The 24,066-nt window shown below is 37.0% G+C and overlaps 1 protein-coding gene across 8 annotated transcripts in view; it reads left to right on the forward strand.

Moving 5' to 3' along the window:
• Positions 1–577: 577 nt before the first annotated feature.
• SMARCA1 (SWI/SNF related, matrix associated, actin dependent regulator of chromatin, subfamily a, member 1) overlaps positions 578–24,066 on the forward strand; it is a 178,915-nt gene continuing 155,426 nt past the window's right edge. For 4 of the 8 annotated variants that reach the window (XM_033118517.1, XM_033118492.1, XM_033118542.1 and 1 more), the window contains exons 1-10: positions 578–886; positions 5,398–5,484; positions 7,407–7,573; positions 7,890–7,990; positions 8,099–8,199; positions 10,595–10,774; positions 14,356–14,511; positions 15,657–15,788; positions 17,288–17,356; positions 20,736–20,845. In XM_033118517.1, the coding sequence (XP_032974408.1) occupies positions 707–886; positions 5,398–5,484; positions 7,407–7,573; positions 7,890–7,990; positions 8,099–8,199; positions 10,595–10,774; positions 14,356–14,511; positions 15,657–15,788; positions 17,288–17,356; positions 20,736–20,845 (1,283 nt within the window). In that variant the 5' untranslated portion in view covers positions 578–706. Of the gene's footprint in view, positions 888–5,395; positions 5,485–7,406; positions 7,574–7,889; positions 7,991–8,098; positions 8,200–10,594; positions 10,775–14,355; positions 14,512–15,656; positions 15,789–17,287; positions 17,357–20,735; positions 20,846–24,066 lie in introns of all 8 variants that reach the window. The other 4 variants (XM_033118508.1, XM_033118524.1, XM_033118532.1 and 1 more) reach the window with 3 other exon arrangements.

The following is a 24,066-nucleotide window of genomic DNA, read 5'->3' on the forward strand; positions in this document are numbered from 1 at the left end:
ATCAGAGTTGAAAAGAGAGCACATATACACAAAACCTAAGAGTCACGCTTTGCCTTGTAAGTGAATGCAGCTGCAATCAGGATTCAAGGAGTGTTTTCCTTCTGCAGAATTTATGAAGGTGGGAATAGCACCACCAATACCCCTTGGACCTGGGAAAGGGCAGTCCCCAGAAGGGTTCTGGGCTTTGCAAATGGTGAGGAAGACCTTCTATAGTACAGTTATCAGCAGAGGAAAAGTTCTTTGTGCAAGAGAGGGAAATCGCCCCGAAGTACAAAGAGCAGATCTAAGGGAAAGAGGATTCCTTGTGCACACATCTGCGAGGGGAGCTCAGGCTGACTGTTGGGGGCGTGTGGGAAAGGAGATTTGTAGGGGGCCGCGGGCTGTGGGTTCCCGCCTCCGCCCCAGTCCGCGCCCCATACTCAGGCAACAGTTGGTCTTGCGGGGCCAGCTCGGGCTCTGGGTGGGGAGGGGGAGTCTCGCGATCGTTGGGGGGGGTGGAGGAAGAGGGGAGGGTGACGGGGGGAGGCCATGACGTAGGGTGGGTGGACGGAAGTGGGGCAGGGTTGAGGGTTATTTAAAGGGGGGGCCGAGCGAAGGGGTTGGAAGCAGAGTGATTCCCCACCCCTGTTCCGTCTAGCTCTTTCCAGTGCAGCCACTGCCGCCGCCCAGGAATCCTCGTCCCTCTCCTCTTTCCCGCTCCAACGCCATGGAGCAGGACACCGCTGCAGTGGCAGCCACCGTGGCAGCCGCTGATGCGACCGCCACAATTGTGGTCGTAGACGACGAGCAGCCGGGGCCGTCCACCTTGAAGGAGGAGGGAGCGGCGGCCGCAGCCACCGAACCCACCGAAGCCACCGTGGCCACGGAGAAGGGCGAGAAGAAGGAGGTAAATCGGAAGGGGGTGTGTGGGGTGGACAAATTCTGTGTCCGGCCCCTCGGAGGGGCGCAAACCCTGACCTTTGGGCGCCGACAGGTACCGGCGAGCTCGGCGGGGATGGGGGCTGCGGGCGGGCGGAGTGGGGGCGGCGGAACAGTCTAGCATTCGCTCCCCTCCCCCTTTCCTTCTCGCAGCCTGGAGGGCGGGGGCGGGGCTGGGGCGCGGGCGCGGGCACGGCGTTGGGTGCAGGGTGCCCGTTATCTCGGGGCTTGGGGACTTGGGAGCTGGGGAGCCCCTCGGCAGCCCCCAACCCCCTTCACATTCCCGGAACTGGGGTAACGCGCGGGGTGGGGGATGGGGCCGTGCAGGAACCAGCCTCCGCCTTCCCTCTCCTCTCCCCCCCCCTTCCCGTCGGCCTCTGCCTGGGAAATCTGGGCCGTTCAATCCCACACTCGCGCAGAAGGGGTTTTGCTGGGGCTTTTTTTTTAAAATTTGAATTTCAAGGTGCCGGTGGTTGGGTGGCGGAGGACGATAGGAGAGACTTTTATTGCTTTAATTGGCAATGTCGGTCTTTTGGATGGCAGGAAAGAAAAAAAATCCCTTGTTCATTGGGTCCCCGCCTGCTAAGGCGGGGGTGTCACCCCGACAAAATGAGCTCTCTGCGTCGTACCCCTTCCCCCCAGTTCAAACCCCCAACTGAGAAAGCGAGGACGCTTGCTTAGGAAAATTTCCAACGTGTGCATCCTCACCCTCTCCTGCCCCGCCCCCGACGGTATAGTGTTTCACTCCAGGGACACCCAAAATTGTCCCCCAATCTGGCCCCAAGGCTTTTCATGCTTCCGCCTCCCTCTCCTAGTGGGCGCTGTTGGCTCCTGTACACATGCAGGTTAAAAAAAAATTTTTTTTAACCAAGCTTCGCCAGCATGAGCTGCTGCTAACGTGCATAAGGGGACCACTCAGACACCTATTAAAGCTAAATCCAGAAAATTTGTGTTATCTCCATAAGGCAAATTTTGTATGGATCCAGACATGCAAATAAAACTATGAAACATTGCAAAATTGAGATAAAAATAGGATGGAGCATAAGGATTTTTGATGTATACTAAAATTGTAGAACGGATCATTTATGGGTGCACTTTTCTTCCATTTACGAATAGACATATCACAATTTAAAAAACGGTAGGTAAGTAAAATTATGCGTTCGAGATCTCAGGTGGCTTTGTCTGAATCATTATGAGACTATACGACCAAATGAAAAGCTTTTGAGGGAAATTAACACCTTTTGCTGTGAATTGTAGTAATTTTAAATTCAGTAGTTGTTTAAGTGTTTTACTGTTACAAGGTTGACTAAACAAAGATAATTGTAGTGCTAAGTGAAAACCATAGAAAACATAAACGTTTTAAGATCCATTGATGATTAAAGTTGGGCCAAATACCAAGCGTCAGTATAAATCAACTGTTTGGAAATTCAGAAACGCGTCTAGGTGCATTTTAATCCCCTCACTGGGCAAATATAAGTGCTAAACTGTCTTTTGTATGGCAGTAAAGGTTGTTGAATTTCCAGGTTGGATACATTTTTTTGAATTGTGAAAAGAATGGGAATCAATTAAAAAAACGTATAAAATAAACACTGAGTTGATAACATATATATTCACGAACTCTGTAGCCTTATCAGAAATTGCCTTAATAATAGTGCCTCATTTGTCCACTCAGCATAGTTCCCTATGAGGTGCTGCATGGCAGGAACTTTCTGGATATCTGAAGTTTACTGCTTTGGTCATTACATCTTTTTTTATTTTTAACTTTTCTTTAAAAACTAAATAGTACAAAACATCTTAAGTTTTTTTTTTTTTTCATTTGTACCATTCCTTTGAATAAAGTGATTTGGTACCTCCCAAAAGCCCCTAAATATATTGCACACTATCTTGACTCCTTAAATTGTATATTAAAAGTACAGATTAACCTTTTTCTTATACCCATCAGTTATTGTACTCTTGACAGTGATACAAAAGCACTTGAGATCTAGGAGGTTGTTTTCCCTCAGTTAAGTAACCACCTCCCAGACACTTCCTGTATTGTGTTGATTTTTAAATCTGTCAGTCTCCTGACTCAATTGTGGGGCTATTAACTATCACTTTTAAATACTTCATCTACTTTCATCAGAAAGAATTTGTTTATGATAAAGGACATTGATGTAACAAGACCATAACATCATTTAAAACAACTGTAAAACACAAAACTGTAAGTCATGCAGCAGGGAGAGGGAAATAATTACCCCTGAGCACCAAGGGAGAAGGGATGTGGTATGATAAAACTCACATTTGAATCCTGGGCTCTTAGGATCCCGTCTTGCTGTTGACAGTATGCCTTCCTTCTAGTGGTTTTCTCATGTCATTTGCTGCTGCTGCTGCTTTTATTCTCTGGTATGGGAAGTCAGACTATCAAACTTGGTAGAATTACATATCAAATTAAAGAAAATAGACACTGAATGAGAGCACTTTCATGATATATAAAGTAGATGAGATTTAGTCGATTGACTTGTGATATTTAGCTACAGAAAGGTATTTTTGCTTACCTTCTGGTTCTTAAACGTATTTGGTTTGTGATTGTTGGATAACCTAACTCTGTGAGGTTATCTGGAAACTGGAGTTGGTATTTTTGGTAATAAAAACGTCAAGAAAAAGTCCATGGTCTTTAAGACAGGTCATCTTGATGACCTTGCACTACATTTTCATGGCATCTAGATTACTAGATGATAAAATCCATAAGGGATTTATTAGAATATCATCGTCACCTTTTATCTTTTCTGGTATGAGAAGTGTATTTTTGAAAACATATGTATACAGATGAGAAGGTTTAGAGGGTAGGTTTAAAATTCCTTGTGGAAGATAGTGCCAATTAAGTAATTACAGCTTTAAATAGTACTGCTCAAGATTAGGAATTTTAGTTAGCATATAATTAAAATTTTATATTTTACCACAAGGTAATCAAAAAAGTAATGAGTAAATTGTTTTTCTAATATTAAAGTTTTAAATTTTTATAAGTCTCATGTTATTAGATATATACTTTGTGTATATGAGATGAAGTAATTTTCACTGTTTTGAAACTTGAAAACTAGATTTCATATAGCTTTTCAAGGAATGATATAGGTATGGGTTTTGTCACTCAATTTTCCTTTACTTGTTGCTTTGATAATAAAATAGCATCTATAGTATATGTGACAGTTTGAAAGTGTGGAATTGAGGGGATTTTTAGCAGTTTTCTATTCTCATCCATCCAGGATTACATTCAAAACATCCCACATAGATGATACATACAGGAGAGGCTGGAAATCAAGACGGCTATTATTTGGGTTAAGAATAACTGAACAATATCAGATCAGTGCTCCAAAGTAGAACCCTGACCAGAGCCAAATTCCATGATCTTGGTTTGGATTTTGTCAAAATAGAAATTTTAATAAATGTTGGAAAATATATACATTAACTATTGGAGCCATGCTTTCCTTATGTTTAAGATCACATTCTGTTGATTTATGATTTAAGTTTTCAGGAACATGTTGACAAAAGCCATGATAAAATGGACATAATTTCTTTAGTTTACACAGACAGATTTGTATTTTGATTTGTACAAAGTCTGTGTTAAAACTGAAATACTCTCAGCTTTGGTACTGATGGGTAGATTTGTGTTTTTGTTTTATATCTTGATTTCTTACAGGGAAGGACGTGTAGTCTATATATCAATTTATATTTACAAATACAAGCTTGTCTTTATAAAGGATAGGATGCCTGAGAGAAGCCCCCAGATAATTTCAGCATTTTTAAGTAGCTGATTTGTTAATTTTCACTAAATTACAGCTTTTTAAGTACCAAAGGTTAATAGTTAATAGCCCTGACAAACTGCTTCTGCAAAATATTTATATAATAGAAATAGTTAAAAGTTTTCTTCCCAGTTGGAGAAAATTAACATAAGCCAAAAGTTTGAAACTACTGTTTTATTATTTTAAATATAAATGGTCACACTGCATTACCTAAAGAAGTTTAAATGTTCTGATTAGAATATGGAAACAATAAAAAAAAAAAAGTGTCTTTTCAGGAACAGAAACCATACTCTTTTCTTGTTAAACTGGCTTGCTTCCATTACATAAGGAAGTGTTTCTGAGTATTAATATTTACTTTCCTTGAATTCTTTGGTTTGTAATTGATAATATTGGTATATTCTAGATTTTAAATCTCCTACTCAGTGATTACACACTTTCTTATGCTTTGAATTAAAAGTAGGCAATTAATGTTTCTCTGGCTTTCACAATTCTTCAGATATTTTTTTATTGGACCTCAGGTGTACAGAAATGGATTCATCGTAAGCCTTGATTTATGACATGCTCTCATCGTTGGTCCATGCATGACCCATGTTGATTTATTTATTTAGTATTTAGTTACTTTTTACTTTCTTCAAATGAGGATATTGACCACTTTTAAGACCTTGCTTTGTAATTTGATGATTTATTTTCTTTGAAATTCTAGAAAACTGTTTCTCCATTTCAACTCAAACTTGCTGCTAAAGCTTCTAAATCTGAAAAGGAAATGGACCCAGAATATGAAGAGAAAATGGTAAATATATTCTTGGGTAGGATGGTGAATACCATAGTTGATTGTTATAGAAGAGATGTGAAAGATTAAAAAATACATGTGTACATATGATGAATACACAATCGTAGATTTTAGAATTGGAAAGTAATTTAATATATAATCCATCATAATAGATTTTTGTTGAATAAATGAATCTCCTTATTTTCACATGATGAAATAAAAGATCAGAGAAACTATATGGGTTAGTTGGGACCAGAAGCCACATCTCTTCATTTTTGTTCAGTGTTCTTTATACCCCATAGTAAGGTGTTTTGTGCTAGAAATGTTTTATCCACTAAGTGAAAATATCAGTAGCAATATCAGTATGGCTGAAAGAAAGCAGGTCACAAAGCCTGTCTCGCCTTGCTTTGGATATATGAATGAATGCTATATATTATGAAACTTGGAATATGGTAATGTTTTCTTGAGGGAAGGATATTTGCCCAGTTCATGAAAATATTACATGTTTAAGTAGCATAACCTTAGTTATGCCCACCTATTGCTTTGCTACACATTTAATTGTTTAATTTTTTGTCACTAAAATCCATATTTTAGCTTTAATTTAACTAGATATGTATGTCTTGGGATTTTTCACGACCAGTGAATTTGGTTAATTCAAAAAAGAAATTAACAGGTAATTGGAACTGAGTTTTTGTTGTTGTTGAGGGGTTATCTTCGTAGTAATAATTGTGAAAATAAGTAGAGATGAAGTGCATTTTTTGGTTGTTCATTGTGATGTTACAAAACTCCATTCCTTAATGTTTAAGGCCACATCTAATGTAGACAGTTAATGTTTTAACAACTCTAAAAACAACATTCCAGTGAGGATAACATAAAATGGAAAGGTTTTGGCCTCCTTCCAGCTACTGGTCTGAATATATCTGTCTAATTCTTGTATTTATGCTAATGAACTCTTGTAAGTTTCTGGTGTTATTAATTATGCATCCTTAATTAGCAATCAAATGTCCTCTACCCTGTGGTCAGAAAGTGACTGGGAATCAAAAAAAAAACTTCATTGTTTCCTAACCTGATGTATATACATCTTTTGATTTTTTAAGATTTTTATAGAGAAAGAAGTTTTACTGCATTTATATGGTATAATTATGACCTTTTACAATTTATTGAGAAATTATATATCAATTTTCAGTTGTTAATATATATTATTTCACGTGTGTGTGTGTGTGTGTGTGTGTTTGTGTTTGTATTTTCCCCCAAATGCTCACTTTGGGGAGAAGCTGTATATACTGTTAGCATAAAATGTGATTTTTCAGATCACTGTAATTGATGAGAGAAATATTTGTTACATTATTGTACCATGACAGCGAAAATACATTGAGGCAAGAATTCTTAAGAGTTTAGTTTATGGTATATATACATATATATACATACACACACACACATATATATATATATATATACACACACACACACACACATACATATATATATATATCACAGTTAATTTATATTTCTATATTTGGGGTACATTATATATTATGATATTTAATTTTGTTAACTGCTTAGGAAAAGAAAATCATTGTGGTTTGGAAAGTGGATTTACTTTTTGACTCCGACTCTTTAAACAGGGTACTTCTTATGGAGACATTAAGACTGGCAGATCACTTGGCTTCTATTCAAACTATCTGAAAATACTATTTTCAAATTCTGCTACCTACTAGTTGTGGAAGCTTGAGCAATTTACTTACTCTGTGCATTTCAATTTTATCAGTAAAATGGAGATAATACTAGGACCTATCTCTAGGTTTATTAAGAGAATTAAATGGGATAGTATGTTTAAAGCTTAGAACGTAGTACAGATTAAGTACAATATACTCGTGTTTGTTTAGTAACTTTGAATTAATAAAAAGGAAAATCATTGCTTTTAATTTTCTTTTGTAAATTAGAAAGCAGACCGAGCAAAGAGATTTGAATTTTTACTGAAGCAGACAGAACTTTTTGCACATTTCATTCAACCTTCAGCACAGAAATCTCCAACATCTCCTCTGAACATGAAATTGGGACGTCCTCAAATAAGGAAGGATGACAAGCAGAGCTTAATTTCTGCTGGAGAGTATGTTGGCATCTCTCTATCTACTTTCTTCCTTCTTTCCTTTCCTTTCTTCCTCCTATCCCCCTTCTCCCTCCCTTCATACATTTCTCTCTTCATTTAATCTAATTGTCAGTGCAAATATGTTTTGTAGGTAGTAATGCATTTTTTTTCTCACTAGCAGTCAATCAGTAAAAATGTAGGCTGGTTTTACCAACTTCTAAGCAAGACCCTAAATAACTCATTGCTTTTTTCATAAAAGATATTAGCAATGTCTACTGACTTAATTGACACCTTAGCATTTGGTTTGAATATGGAGGTGTTTCTTTCTTCATCTCAGCTACCGCCACAGACGCACGGAACAAGAAGAAGATGAAGAGCTACTCTCAGAGAGTCGTAAAACGTCTAATATGTGTGTTAGATTTGAGGTGTCACCTTCATGTAAGTACTGCATCATGTTGGTGTTTTTCTTTTCAATTTGGTTTTAGAAAAATTTTACTTGATTGTATCAATGAAAGTATGAGATGTCATTGATTTTTTTTTTTCCAGATGTGAAAGGAGGACCACTGAGAGATTATCAGATTCGAGGACTGAACTGGTTGATTTCTTTGTATGAAAATGGAGTCAATGGTATTTTGGCCGATGAAATGGTAAGTAGTTGTAGCCAAAAATGCATTCTCACTTATCAATTTTTATGTAAATTTGAAAACCAGAGCTGAACTACCCCCTTGAGGCCTGGGGGATAATTGCTTTATTTAGTTATTATGATGTAAAATGCATTTGTAAAGTCTAGAATTGTTTCTTTAAGTAACCTCTCGAACATATACTTTTACTGGCTGCAAAATTCTTACCGAGTTTTCCTTAAATAGTATTAAAAAAAACCTTGTACTTTTGTTTTTATTTGCATTTTGGCTTCTAGGAAGCTCAGACACAAAATGAATGCCCAAATGGAGCATCTGTATAACTTTCAATGGTCTGCTCATTGTGTCCTTTGTGCCTTTTCCTATTCTTTGCCTTCTAGTCTTACTTTCCTCGGTCCCTCTTCATTTCTATTTTACCATTAATTTATGTTTCATGTTTTCGTTGTAAGCCACCTGAAACATGTTTTCATTTTTGGCTACCTGAAATCGTTTTGGGAATGAGGCGGGGTATATAAACCAAAAACTAAATGAATGAATAAATCAAACAATAAAGATGAATGCAGGCATGAAGAAATGTAAATGCCTCCATGTGTGAGAAGTCATAAAGTGAATAGATAGACAAAAGAACAAAACAGTAAAGAGCAAAGTTGAGTTTGGGCAGTTGAGTGCCAGGTGGGGGTCAGGAAGTAAGCCAATGATACATAAATAAAAAGATCAAAGAGAAAAAAAAGCCATTTAAGATGATAATTCAGCAGATCCAAGTAGTATACGAAGGCCTAGATTGATATTTTAAGACCAAATAAATACGATGGGAGTTAAGAGAGGTCGGGAGAGTTCTAGATCTTTACAACCCACTGATATTCATATTTATGTAACTCTTTTTGGCTGCAGCCTGTCTGAACATGAAAGATCTAAAGATCCTTCATATTGAATTTATGCTGACACCAGATATGATTTAATTACTGACAAAGGGAAAGATACTTTAAGGAGTATAGAAAATTTGGGGGAAAATCAAGAAAAAAATTAAAAGTAAGTTGTAATTCTGCTACTTAGAAATAACCACAGTTAACATTTGGGCATATTTCTTTTTAGCCTTTTTCCTTCAGATGTATTTATTTTGCATAGTTGAGATAATATTGGGTATATAATTAGGTATTCTGATTTCTTCACATTCAAATTTTCCACATACTTAAAACATTTTTGTAAAAATAATTGTTAATTACTGCATAATAATTAATCTTAAGGAAGTACTGTTATTTTATCTCCTCCCTTATTGCTGGTCATTTGGATTGGTTGATGTATAGTGTGTGTGTGTGTGTGTGTGTGTGTGTGTGTGTACACATAGGTATATACATGTATATATGTATACACACATATATAGTATATATAGTGTATATGTAGTGTGTATTGGTTGATATCTGTCTATATCTATAGTATGTGTGGTATATAATAATGTTGTTATAAGAACTCTTGTAATTTAGTTATCCTGTACCTCTCAGATTATTTCCATTAAAAAAATATTCCTAGAAGTGGAATTACTTGGTGAAGGAGTAAACATTTTAAGCTTTTGATGTCTGAGCTTTTAATGCATAGCATTCATAAAACCCATCTCATTAAGTGAAATGTCAGATAGGGTAAACCCTATAAAAGTAACTTTAAGTTTAGGTTTATGAAAGAAAATACATACTTTGCATAGGGATAACGCCAGAAACTATTATAAAAGGCCATGCAGCATAAGACATTGTTCCCTTACCCATGAGTTAGTGCTGGGTTCATAGGTGTTAAATATATTATTTTTAAAAGTCCACTGGACTAGGTAATCTCTAATGTCCTTTCGGGCTGCAAAGTTCTTTTATGTTTTGTTGTTTTGTGGTTCTTTAGGTCTTCAGTGGTGTGAGATACACATGTAGAGCCATATGTCCCTTGAGTCTGAATATTTCATGCCTGGGCTATAGTAATGTTGGGGACAATGGGAAAGAAAGACTGGTATCTGAGTAGGTTGGTACACGAAATGTGTTTTTGTGAAATACTCAAAATTCATAATTTTGCAACTAGTAGAAAAAAATTATATAGCAGATAACTTGCTTTTTTAGGAATAAAAGTCTAAATAGAAAGTTGCTTTGTTGAGCAACTTTCTACCTGCAAGTTCTTGGTTTCCTTTTTTCTTTTATTTTTTCTCTTCCTTCCTTCCTTTCTTCCTTCCTTCCATCCTTTCTTTCTTTCTTTCTGATAACAGTAAGAATTGAATTGGAATGATTATTCACTTTAAAAAAGAAAAATCTTTTAACTTTTCCCTATGTGAGATAGTTGGCAAATATCTTTTGTAATGTTGCTCCTAACAAAATGTTTCATTAAATAAAAAAAAAAAATTATGGATTTTTTTTTCCTTGTAATGATAATGCAGGGTCTTGGTAAGACTTTACAAACAATTGCTTTGCTTGGTTACCTGAAACATTACCGAAACATTCCTGGACCTCACATGGTTTTAGTTCCAAAGTCTACTTTACACAACTGGATGAATGAATTTAAACGATGGGTCCCATCTCTCCGTGTTATTTGTTTCGTCGGAGACAAGGATGCGAGAGTAAGTGAGAAACAGGTTTTAAAAGGCAATCAAGAATAACATCATTTCTGTGTTAAGTTGGATACTATTGCCATAAAAGTCATTTAATTAAGTTGACTACTACTGCTAAATAACACTTAAGTTTACAGTATGTTAGGCTCTGTTGTAAGTGCTTTTTATATATTTCATTCTCACAACACTCCTGTGTGGTAGATGTGTTACCTATTGATAAACAGACAATCCATTATTTTTATTTGCATTTACTTTTTTTAAAGAGAAGCACACTTTTTATTTATTTTTATTTTATTTTATTTTTTTTATTGGGGAATATTGGAGAACAGTGTGTTTCTCCAGGGCCCATCAGCTCCAAGTTGTTGTCCTGTTGTCCTTCAACCTAGTTGTGGAGGGCGCAGCTCAGTTCCAAGTCCCGTTGTTTTCAATCTTTAGTTGCAGGGGCGCAGCCCACCATCCCATGTGGGAATTGAACCAGCAACCTGGATGTTGAGAGCTCTCCCTAATCAACTGAGCCATCTGGCTGCCCCTCCTGAAGCTCAGCTCGTTGTCTTCAATCTAGTTGTGGTGGGCACAGCTCATTGGTCTATGTGGGAATCGAACCAGCAACCCTGGTTAATGAGTTAACTCATTAACCAAAGCATTTTTGAGTTAAACTTCTAAGTGACTTTTTGTTTAAAAACTTACTTTATTGACAGTGTATCTTATTAGTGACTCTGCCATTTGTACTATTTTGACACCAGAAATGTGTAAATTTGCAAGACTTAAAATGCTTTATGTTGAAGGTTTTGACTTTTGACTTTGACTTGTATACATGCACACACATGGGCATACACACATGAATGGAACCTTTTCTATTTGTACAGAGAGCCTTTTATTTGTGTTTATGCATAGGCAACAGCTTTCAGCTTTGGTCTTTGAATAGAAAAATATGTGTTTGCATATATTCTTAGATAGTATTAGAAACTCTGGGCTCTTATTTAAATTAGCCATTTGTCAATCTGTAGGCTGCAATTATTTTAGAACCATAGAATTAATTTAAAAATGAATATGCAAAAATACCAAAATGAATAATTAGCTTAGAAAGCATATTATTAAACTTTGTTTTTATTTTGCCTCCAGAGAGCATGGTTTACAGTATAAAGATTTATTTTATTTTACATATTTAGGTAGTTTATCAAAATATATCCTCAAAAGAATGGCAGCATGATGAATTCTGTAATTTTATTTTTATCATTTTTCTTGAAGAAAAATTACTTAAATGTATTTTAATTTAACATATGAATAACTTAAACATTGGAATATTGAGCTCATAAATTTAGAATTACAAGCTTGGTCCTGCCCTATGCCTACTATTTCCCAGTAGCAGATTAGTCACTTAGAACTCTTTCTGATCACTATTATTATTTAATGTAATGCCACTCCTTACAAAATTTTGTATTTCTAAAATACTGACTTTTGCTGAAATGATTTCTTGAAGATCATAAGCAAAAGAAATACCTAGGTTTGTGTTTTCATTATGTCTCAGTAAAAACATATGTCAGTGGTTTTCAACTATATTGAATCCAAGGGTTTTATGAAGTATATAAGTATTTCATGACTTTTAAAGAGAGTGGATGTATTTAATTTGTTACTAACCTATATTTTCCTCATGGGAGGTTGGGATTCTTCTGGTAACTTCAAAAGGTTCGTATTTGAAAGCCAGCCTCCAAAATCAGTGTTTTTCAAATTGCCACTCGTTAGTAGGTTGGGAATTAATTTTAGTGGTTGGTGACAACAATTTTTTAAAACACTGAGATAGGAAAGAATAAGAAATAGAGTGTTTTAAACATAGTAAGGATGCATATTTCTTCCTTCTGCATATATACACTTGAACATGTATGTGTATACTGGATTGCAACCTAAAAATTATTAATTACATAACGAGTATTCCATATTCAACACCTAGACATTGATGTTGGTTTGCATAGAGAAAATCCAGACCATTATGTATACATTTGAAGCTTGGTACCTCATGGGATGGATATATTGGGTCTTTCTGGTTTCCTGGCCTTCTGTAAGCATTTTATGAGGTCAGTATTTAGTAATGAAAAATCGATATGATCTACAATAGGTATTTAAATTGAGTTGGGAAATTGTTAGAGATATTCCTGATCCTGTCTGATGCTAATGCAGTCTTGAAGTATATAGAGTTGTGACCCCTTCCTTTTCCATTCCAGAGGCATCAAAGATCATGGACATGGAAATAGGAGATCTGGTTTTAGTTCTGGCTTTGTTATTGACTGTGTGGTATTGCATGAATCTTGAAGGGCCTTAATTTTGTCACCTATAAAATGAGAGCTTTTGGATTATGTGATCTTTAGTGTTCTGTCAAGATATTTAAATCTATCAAGTGCTTCACAAATTTCAAAGCAGAGCTATTTAAATTTAAAATATGCATACATTCCATGAATCTGTAAGAGGAATCATTAAACTGAGTGTTTCACAAAATCAAACATGGATACAATGATTGCAGGACCAAATGGGATGTGGCACCCTGGATCTCTTTATTTTTGTCTCCAATCCCTAATGTCTTAATTTTTAAATATGACAGCTTCCCAGGTGGAACTGAGATCTCTACAAAGGCTGTTTTTCCTGTCCTCTACTTCCGTTCAGGCAACCTTTTTATACATAGTGGGCACTCAGTGAATATTTATTGAAAGAGTTCACAGGGTTTTGGTGCATAACTATGAATTTATGAAGTAATGACTTTTCAGTGAACAGTTAATTTTATTTATGCACTGTAATTTAAGATTTATAATACTAATCAGCCCCTTCTCAAATACAGGTTTTGCTGCTCCCTGTTAACTTCTGTGGTTTTATTTTGACCCATAACATCTGGAATTCAGTTCATACAAGTTAAAAATGCTCTCAGTCAACTTGGCTACCATGTTGGCCACTGTCTGCAAAGATTTAAAAATAGTTTTAAATAGTCTTACAGTTTTAAATAGACTCCTGTGCTAACTAGAGCAGATCCCCTTTATGAAATCACATTCATAGCCTCATAACAACATCAGCAAGTTCACCAAAAAATGAGTAGGCTTTTATGACACTTTAACAAGGAATATGACTTGAATCGACTAGAAACTAAGGAACATCCAAGAGATTGCAAAAGGTTGGACTCACTCATGCATATTGAGTTCTTTCCATTTGTTGAAACTATATCATGTTGGTACTGCTTGGATCTTGGCAAAAATATGGTATTCAGAAAGCAGTTACTTTGCCCATGTCCTTTTGGACCCCTTGTGGTCTGAAGAGAGAGCCTAGTAATTTAGTAATGATCTGGTGATATGAACTTCTCCAGTTCATTTACTATGCTGTACTCATTTAAGGGAAGCCTTTGCTTCTCTTTTGTTAATGAATATATTAGCATGTCATCCTGATAATTGACCACAAAGGTATCTTTTGGGCCCTAGTTTTCCTATCTTTAAAATGGATGAGATCAGATGATTCCCAGGGTCTCTTAGAATTCTTAATTTTTCTCTTGATGCTTTAAATGTGTGATCATCTTGTTGCCATACTCTAATATAAGGAACTTTATTTTGCATTAGGCTGCTTTTATTCGAGATGAAATGATGCCAGGAGAGTGGGATGTTTGTGTTACTTCTTATGAGATGATAATTAAAGAAAAATCTGTATTTAAAAAGTTTCATTGGCGATACCTAGTTATTGATGAGGCTCACAGAATAAAGAATGAAAAATCTAAGGTAAGCCAGTTCTCAATATCTTTATTACAGTTTTCTTTTAACTGTTATATCTGTTTATGTCTCTGTATTCAAAATAAAAAACTAATGGATGATTATGATTTTATTCATGGCATGTGAATGAAAATCAGTTTTTAAAATGGTTTTAAAGTGTAAATTAATGAATATAAGACACATGAAAATTGAATATAATTTTTAATGTAATGAAAATTAGGTGTTCGTTTGCTATACCTGTTATAGCCTAACTCTGTTATACTACAGTATTTTAATGTTTTGGTAATATTTGGTGTGCAAATGTCATTTGCATTTATTTTTTATTGAGAAGCTACCTTATGTGTATTCATATGGATTAGAAAAATTCATTTCCTGGAATTATCTGACTTGTGTGAATTAGAGTGTGGTGTTAACATTGAAAACTATCAATATTTCTTGCCATTCAACTCCATCAACAGTAGGAAAAGCATCAATTATTATGATGAACCTCTCTTTGGATCACTGGGCTACTTTGGGAGAAACAGGGACAGAACTGGAGCAAAACCACCAGGTGGATCATACTAATTTCAAATTGGAACTAATACCTGATAAGAAGGACGCATGTTAGAGAATAATTGTTTATTTAAGAGAAGTATAAAAATGTGCATTTTTATTGATTAGATTACTGTTCTTTTATACCTTGTGTGCTTTTATTTTTGTGGTAGTATATTTAGAAAGTTGTAAGTTGTCAGGGAAAATAGGCTTACCTCTGGTGCTTAAAAATTGTGGCCACGCCAAGTTAGAACTTGGCTAAGTATGTAGATGAACATGATTGACAGGGTGATGGAGATATTATTGTGTAAAGTGACTAGAGTGAATTCCATGGAGCTCTGATTGTTTCTGTGGACCCAAAATGGAAAAAAAATATTTTTCTTGAAGTGGGGGAAGGGTCTCAGGTATGACTATGATCTGTATTCTTGTAAGTGTAGAAATGCCTAGAATATATTGTTCAGTTGTGCTTTACTGTGGCAAGGTCACCTGAACTAGGATATTTTTCCATAGAAAATTAATTTTCAAGTTTTGTTTTATTCAAAAAATGTTTTGGTTGGATAAAGAACTGAATGTTGAGTATTCTAATAAATAAAACAATGTTAAAACAACTATTATTTTTCTAGCTTTCAGAGATTGTTCGTGAATTCAAGTCAACTAACCGCTTGCTCCTTACTGGAACACCTTTGCAGAATAACCTGCATGAACTCTGGGCATTACTCAACTTTTTATTGCCTGATGTCTTTAATTCTGCAGATGTAAGTTTAAGTCATACATTTTAAGTATAATTTTTCTATATTGACATATTTTTTCAAAGTATAGAATATAGATTGAAATTTATAGTTCTTTTTCATTTGTAATTTCTTATCTGTGTGTTTTGGTTTTCTCAGAAAAGAGCTCTTAAGTAAAAATTTTTTCAAATGGGGATATTTAGAGAAATCATGTTTCTTTTCTTTGAGATCATCCTGCCTGTTAAACTTTGCCTATATCACATTGCTACAACTTATGAGATAGGCTGAGTTCAGAGTAGTATGAGGTCTGACCATTAAGTTCAAGAATTCATCCTAGAAAAAGTGCTATATACCTCACTGCTGACTATCACTATGGTCACCTTCGAAGTACTCCCCTTGGGAAGCTATGCACTGATGCCAGTGCCTAGTCCACCCTTCAAAGCAATTTTGGAACTCTTTTTTCTGGAATGGCCATCAGAGCTATCGTCGTATTATTCCTGATGTCCTGAATGTCATCACAATGTCTTCCTTTCAATATTTACTTTATCTTTGGTAAAGAAAGAAGTCATTGGGGGGCAGATCAGGTAAGTAGGGAGGGCATTCCAATAGAGATATTTGTTTACTGCCTAAAAACTCCCTCATAGACAGTGCCCTGTGAGCTGGTGCAGTGTCGTGATGCAAGAGCCATGAATTGTTGGTGAAAAGTTCAGGTTGTCTAACTTTCTCACCCAGCCTTTTCAGCACTTCCAGATAGTAAACTTGGTTAACTGTTTGTCCAGTTGGTACAAATTCATAATTAATAATCCCTTTGATATAAAAAAGATTAGGCACATCATTGCAACAAATTCACAAACTTAATTGTCAGACCTCATACATTGACAATTTTCTTTTAATTAAGTTGGAAGGGCTTTTTGCATCCTGGTTTGGCAGCTGGAGTCTTTAAAATGGTCTTTGATTGTCGTAGGCATTAACATTTGGTGACTATTAAGGAGCTCATAATGTGTGGTTTGAAAATAACATATTTTGTAAATGTATGTTGTATATTGGTTTTATCATTAACACAGGGTTGTGAATTGAATGATTTAAGGACTTTGGAGCTTGATTTTCCTCATTACTGATATTAATTGATAATAAAAAGTACTAAGTTCAGCTATCCACTAGTTTGTATACCTTATCTTTTGATTTTTTTATTAACATTTTCATTAGTATTTTGTCTTCAATTCTATATTATTACTCCTACTGGATATAATGCTACTATGGTATGGGGAAACCTAATAAAAGTGTTTTAAGGAAAAACTGCTGATGGAGTCCTGTATAATGGGGTTCAAATTTTGTTAACTGCTCCAGTATTTTATATATTTTCAGAAGTAAATATTGGCCATCACAGCTAACATGTTTTTGCAAGTGCATTTAAAATGAATTATTGCTATATTAGTTATATAAGAATTTATAGAATATTGAGTTTTTTTTTAAAAAACACACACACACACAAAACTGCACTTACTACAGAATTTTCACCCCCACAGGACTTTGATTCTTGGTTTGACACTAAAAATTGTCTTGGTGATCAAAAACTTGTGGAAAGACTTCACGCAGTAAGTAATAGCAGATAAGAAATTTAGTAGTTAAATACATATAACCAAGACAAGAAAAAAACTGCCGTAGAATCTGTTTGAACTTGTGGGTTTGCCTCTTGGCTCAGTCTCACTGCTTCTCCCTTAGTCTTTCTGACAGCCTCTTTGGGAAACAAACTGCATTATATCCTTAGCCTCTCTGTGGAATAGCTTTTTAGCTTTGTCTCTCCCCCCATGGATAATGTGGTCCTCTGTAATAGAGGCTGTTCATGCTCCCACACCCCACACGTCCTCAAATTCGCATCAGTATTCTCCTAGTTCCCCAATGCCAATGTAAGCCATTGCTTCTCCACTGTCATGTACAGAACTCTTCCTTTGAGACTCAAGTTAACTCGCAGGTCCACCCTCCACCAGTTCTCTTGTCTGTCATCTATTTATCATAAGGTGTGACTTCCTCACGTTCATTGAACACCAATTTTCCATTTTTTGATAACTTCTGTTTACTTCATGTTACTTCTTTTGTAGTTACTCTGTTACTTTACGGAGATCTCCAGTCCCTGGACCCCTGCTTTTTCTCCCCATCCATCAGCCTATTTCTGTTGTTAGTTTTTTCTGTACCCAGCAATGAGCCCATTTTCTATCACTTGAACCACTTTTTGGGCAATACTCCGAAACTTCCTTGCTCTCTTGACCTGCCATTTCTGTCCTGAAAGCCCTACACTCTAATAATGTAACTGTTTCTGTTCTCTGGGTTTGGATTCTGTTTCTACCACTTGCTAGCAGAGTGACCTGCTCTGTATGGGGCTGCTCAACACTGATAAAGAAGATTATACAGCTGTACAGGTTGGAACTACTACGATTTCATGTTCCCTAACGTAAGCTTGGATTTGATGGTGCTACTGTCCCTTCAGTGTGGCCTTCTACGGCATTTTCCCCCATTTTCTATAATAGCTATTTGATACCTTTTCCAGTCTCCCCAAGACTTCTATACCAGGTATTCTGTTCCCTCCTTTCTCAGCAAGTAACATTATTCCTCCCTCAAAGAGAAAATAGAAGTCAGTAGGGTAGGAACTCCTTCAAGGATATCCATCTTCAAAGGATATCTGCATGTGTGTTAACTTCTGTCTGAGTGGAAGAAGTATTCTTTCTATGGACAATGGCTAATTCTTCCAATGAGAACCAAGGATTTCATCTCTTCCTGTTTCCTTATAGATCTTTCCCCATGATTGATCCTTTTAATTGACTGAATTTTCTACTTCTCTCTTCCCATATTGGTTTGTTTCCCTCAACATGTAAACATGCTCAATTATCTCCCTTACTAAATCCAAACCCACATCCATATCCAACCACTCTCACACATACAAAGGAGCACCCTCTGAGTAATGTGTGTCTCTCTAGCTGTGATTCTGTTTTATTTCCCCTTGATAGCTAAGCTTCCTGAAAGAGTAGTTTATCCTCTCCATCCCTATTACCTAATCTATTTACTCATTTTTTATGTATACCTCAAAATTAAAAAAAAAAGTCTTAGTGGGTTTTGTGAGGAAGTGGATATGGATGCATGTCTGCTATTTTTCTGTCTACTATTTTTAATGAGAATCTCAAGACTTTTTTACAAATTAAAAAATAAAAACAAAAATGTATTCTCTGCCTCTATCTCTCTCCCCATATCCTGGCAAAATATAAGCTTCATGTGGCAGAAACCCTGTCTGTTTTCCACCACATTATGCCCTGTGTGCCTGGTCTAGAGTAACTGCTCATTAAACATTTTTTGACTTGAATCTCCAACTGTCATCATGCTGTTAATATTTGTTCAGAGTTAAACAGAACAAGTCAGGAAATAAATTACCTTAAGTAATGGGGAATTTATTGTAAGAATGCAGAAGAGGAGTAGAAGACAAATCTTCCAAGAATCTAGTCACACAAGTTGTAGTACATGGGGCGTCAGATATCAGGAACCTGGTCAGCTCTGGGGACTGGTTATTCTGTCTCTAGTGGATTCTCTTCACTCCTAGATCCATTGACCACCGGCTTCTGTCCATTCCATACAACTTACACAAGTTATCTCACAAGTTTTCAATGATTTTCCAGTTGCTGTATTCAGGGTACAGCTTTTGGTCAATATCTTGGCTTCTCTGTACTATGTAGTGCTGCTAAATGCTCCTGCTCGAAACTCTCCTGCTTGGTTTCTGGGGTATGGAAACCAAGTAGGAATGGCCTACTACATTGAGGTATGGAATGGCCTATACTCTACTACAGCCTCTCTTAACCTCTATGGCTGCTCCTATTAGTCCCCTTTATGGGCTTTGCTTTCTCGGTGTGTCGTTGAAAGTTCAGTGTTTTGTAGGGCTTTGCGTTTGACTTTCTTTTTCATACATGCTTTCCCTGGGCATTTAGTCCCATAGTTTCAGCTATCACCTATATACTTAAAACTCCTAAATCTGTCTCTGTATATCGCCGTCCTAAGCTCTAGACTTCCATAGCCTTCTGAGTCTTCTGCCTAAATATCTCACAGGCAGTTTAAACTCTTAAGACTCTCTTAGATAAGTTTAAGAGGCCCAAACTATAAACTAGAAGTCTGCTTTTACTTCTTCCTTTTCCTTACCTCCCATACTTATCTAATAATATCTCAGATTCCCAATGTTTCCTGTGGTTAAAGTCTATAATGCACTACCAGAAATTGTCACAGCAGCCTTAGAAATAGGTGTCATCCCCATTTAAAAATGCTTGGCATATACATTTACCACAAATACATATTTTTGGATGAATGGCTGAGGAAATAGTCTCAGAAAGGAACTTGACCAGCTTACGACAGCTAATCAGGGACTGAGCTGATTGTAGAATCAGCTTGACCTGGGTTTGAATTCTGCTTCTACTGCTTACTAGCAAAGTGACTTTGGAGATGTTATTAAAATTGAAATAATCACATTTCCCTCAAAGATTTATTGTAAGGATTCAATACTTGATATTTAAAGTTCATGGTGTAGTGTCTGGCACATTGCAGGTACTCTATAGATGGTAGCACTATTATTTTCTTAAGATAGAATCTTCCTTGCAGGTATACAGTCTTATTTCATCTTTTTTTTTTTTGTATTCATTCATATCTTCCTTAACATTGAAACATTTTCTCCTTATTCATATATTTAACCATTTTGAAATGGCTGAATTTTATTTCACTTTTAGAGACTCTCTCTGATCCATACTGTAACTTCCGATTTCTTCTAACTTTTAAAAATCTTATATTACAGCATATTTTTAGAAAGGCTCTTTTGCACTTATTCAATAGCCAATAATCTTGGTGTCTTAATTTTTAATGTATTTTGTGCCATCACATTATTGATGTCTAATTTAGGTTTATATATTAGATATTTTATAAACTTTTATAAAAATTATCACTTTTTAGGTTTTAAAACCATTTTTGTTACGTCGTATAAAAACTGATGTAGAGAAGAGCCTGCCTCCTAAAAAGGAGATAAAGATTTACTTGGGACTCAGTAAAATGCAGCGGGAATGGTGAGCTATTTTTTTCCATTAGAATTTATTTATGTATAAGGATTTATTAAAAATTAGCTTTGTAGTGGTTCAGTTATGCCTTTAGTTCAGACATTACATTTTATGTTTAAATGGCAAGTTAAGTAGTTCAAATATTTCAGTAGAAAATTGATGAGTATTTTATTTAATCTTTGGGAAAGAGCACCAGCCTTGGAGTCTATAGACCTGTTTGAACGTGCATACTTTGCCTCTTAATAGCTATTTAGCTTGGGAAAGTTACATAACCTCAGTTTTCCCTCTATAAAATGGAGATAATAATACTCAGCTTATGAGGATGATGTCAGGATTAAAGGGGGATAATGTTACTGGCACATTTGCTAATTTTTGTTGTTTTTCCATCAGTGAAAATAGTAATAACCATAATAATAATCAGTAATAAGATGGTTGAAAATATCAGTGATTGTGGATATTACAAAAATAGAATCTGGAATGGTTTGATAAATATAAGCAAAGCAGGAAAGTGACAAGAGGAGTCACAAGGAATTGTAAATTAGACATATTACTAATAATGCTGTTGATGTTCTGAGAAGACAACCAAGATGGCACAGTAGGTAAACACTGTGCTTACCTTCTCTCACAACCACATTAAAATTACAACTAATCTACAAAACAACCATTATTGACAATTGAATAAAATCAAGTTGAACTGAAGCCTTTCAACTAAGGACATGCAGAAGAAGCCACCTCCAGACTGGTAGGAAGGTCAGAGATGCAGAATGGGCTGGTCCCACACCCGCGTGTGACCATTAAATATCGGGAAGTCTATTTTGGCTGTGGGGGTCCCTAGAGGAGTGACAAATCCCAGCCGCACCCCAGCCCAGGGTTCCAGTGCCGGGAAGAGAAGTTCCCATAATTTTTTATTGTGAAAACCAGTGGAGATTGTGACTGAGTGAGACTGAGTGCAGCTACACTCCCAGGCGCTCCTCATAAAGGGACCATGCGTGGACTTACCCACTAATGGAATCACTCTCTGAGCTCCAGCACTGGGGCAGCAGTTGGAAATGCGGCAGGGACAAATGGTGGGGAGTTGAGTTGTCTGGCTGAGGATGGGGGCTGGACAGGTGGCTTTCTTCTGGACAGGGGAACTGGCAGAGGCCAATGTTTCTTTGTTGAGCCCTCCCCATTCCCAGTGTGCCAACATAGGCAGCCACCATTTCTGAGTCTCCGCCGTTAGTTCACCACACCCTGGCGATCTGAGACGTGACCCCACCCAATTTTCAGGCACACCAGGGCTGTGTTCCGTGGCTTTTTCATGCACACTGCCTGCAGGCTTTTGTGGAACCCAAATAAGCAGCATCTGGCTTGAGCATGTCCTGTACCTCTGGCTGAGCAGCTCTAAGCCGGCACTAGTGGCAGCTGGCCTTGGTTCGTGTTTTGGCCTCTCAAGGCACTTCCAGGCACAGCTCGGGTGGCAGCCATTTGCAGATTTTTTTCTGGCTCCCGCTGGGTGGCCCCATGTGGGACACGGGCTGTGGCTGACATAGACTGAAAGTGGATTCCCTACAAGGTGGTCCTGGGGCCAGCTTCAAAAAGAGCTGGAGCATCTCTCAGCCGCCTCCAAGTATGACACACCGAAGGGGTGGATTGGGCAGGCACCAGAGTCCTGCTTAGGCAGATCCTGCTCAGTAGGATCAGTCCCTGCACAACAACTCTTCCACTGTAGTCCAGGCTAGTCCTCACAACCAGTGAGCCCAAGGGTCAGTCCCTCACATCTATGTGCAGTTATCAACCAAGGCTCAACTGCAAGATGAGGGCACACACAACCCACACAAGGGACGCATCTGGGGTGCATGGCTCAGGTGACCAGAAAGACTGTGCCACTGAACCCCACAGCACACCTACTACATAAGGCCATTCTACTACGACTGGAAGACACAGCAGCCTGACCTAATACATAGAAACAAACACGGGGTGGCGGACAGTCAAAATGGGGAGATAAAGAAACATGTCAAAAATAAAAGAACAGAACAAAGCTCCAGTAAAATAACTAAGCAAAATGGAGATAAGCAATCTATCAGAGGCAGAGTTCCAAACACTGATTATAAGAATGCTCAGTGATCTCAGGGAGAACTTCAACAGAGAGATAGGAGGAATAAAAATGGAGATGGAAACCAGTCAGAAATAAAGGATACAATAATGGAAACGAAGAATATATTACAGGGAATCAGCAGTAGATTGGATGAAACAGAGGATCCAACCAGTGATGTAGAAGATAAGGTAGCAGAAAACACGCAACCAGAACAGCAAAAAAAAAGCAAAAAATTGAGGAGAATTTAAGGGGGGCCTCCGGGACAATATCAAATGTACCAACATTTGCATTATAGAGGTACCAGAAGGAGAAGAGATTTTAAAACCTATTTGAAGAAATAATGACAGAAAACTACCCTAATCTGGTGAAGGAAATAGACATCCAAGCCCAGGAAGCACATAAAGTCCCAAACAAGATGAACCCAAAGAGGCCAACACCAAGGCACATTATAATTAAAATCCCAAAGGTCAAATACAAAGAATCTTCAAAGCAGCAAAAGAAAAACAATTAGTTACCTACAAGGAAGCCCCCATAAGACAGTCAGCTGATTTCTCAAAAGAAACTTTGCAGGCAAGAAGGGAGTGGCAGGAGATATTCCAAGTGATGAAAAGCAACGACATACAACCAAGATTGCTCTACCCTGTAAGGCTGTCATTGGAATTGAAAGACACATAAGGAGCTTCCCAGACAAGAAAAAGCTGGAGTTCATCACCACCTAACCAGTGTTACAAGGACTCTTAGAGGGACTTCTTTAAGATCGGAGGGGGGTTAAGGATGGGTAAAAGGGGAAGGGATTAAGAAGCACAAATTGGTTGTTATACAGTAGTCATGGGGATGTAGGTTATAGTATAAGGAATGTAGTCCGCAATATTGTAATTCTGTATGCTGTCAGATGGTACTAGATCTATCAGGGTGATAGATGGGAGGGGTGTTGGGGGACAGGGTGAAAAAGGTGAAGGCATTAAGAAATACAAATTGATTACAGTATGGGGAATATAATCAACAATGTTATAAAGCTCATGTAAGGTGCCAGATGGGCACTGGACTTAATCAGGGGAACACATCGTAGACTGTGTAGATGCCTGACCAATTTGAACTATACACCTGAAGAGCTGAAGTAGAATAATATTGAATGTCAACTATAACTACACAT

This window comes from Rhinolophus ferrumequinum, chromosome X (genome assembly GCF_004115265.2).
Source record: "Rhinolophus ferrumequinum isolate MPI-CBG mRhiFer1 chromosome X, mRhiFer1_v1.p, whole genome shotgun sequence".
NCBI classification, from domain to species: domain Eukaryota; kingdom Metazoa; phylum Chordata; class Mammalia; order Chiroptera; family Rhinolophidae; genus Rhinolophus; species Rhinolophus ferrumequinum.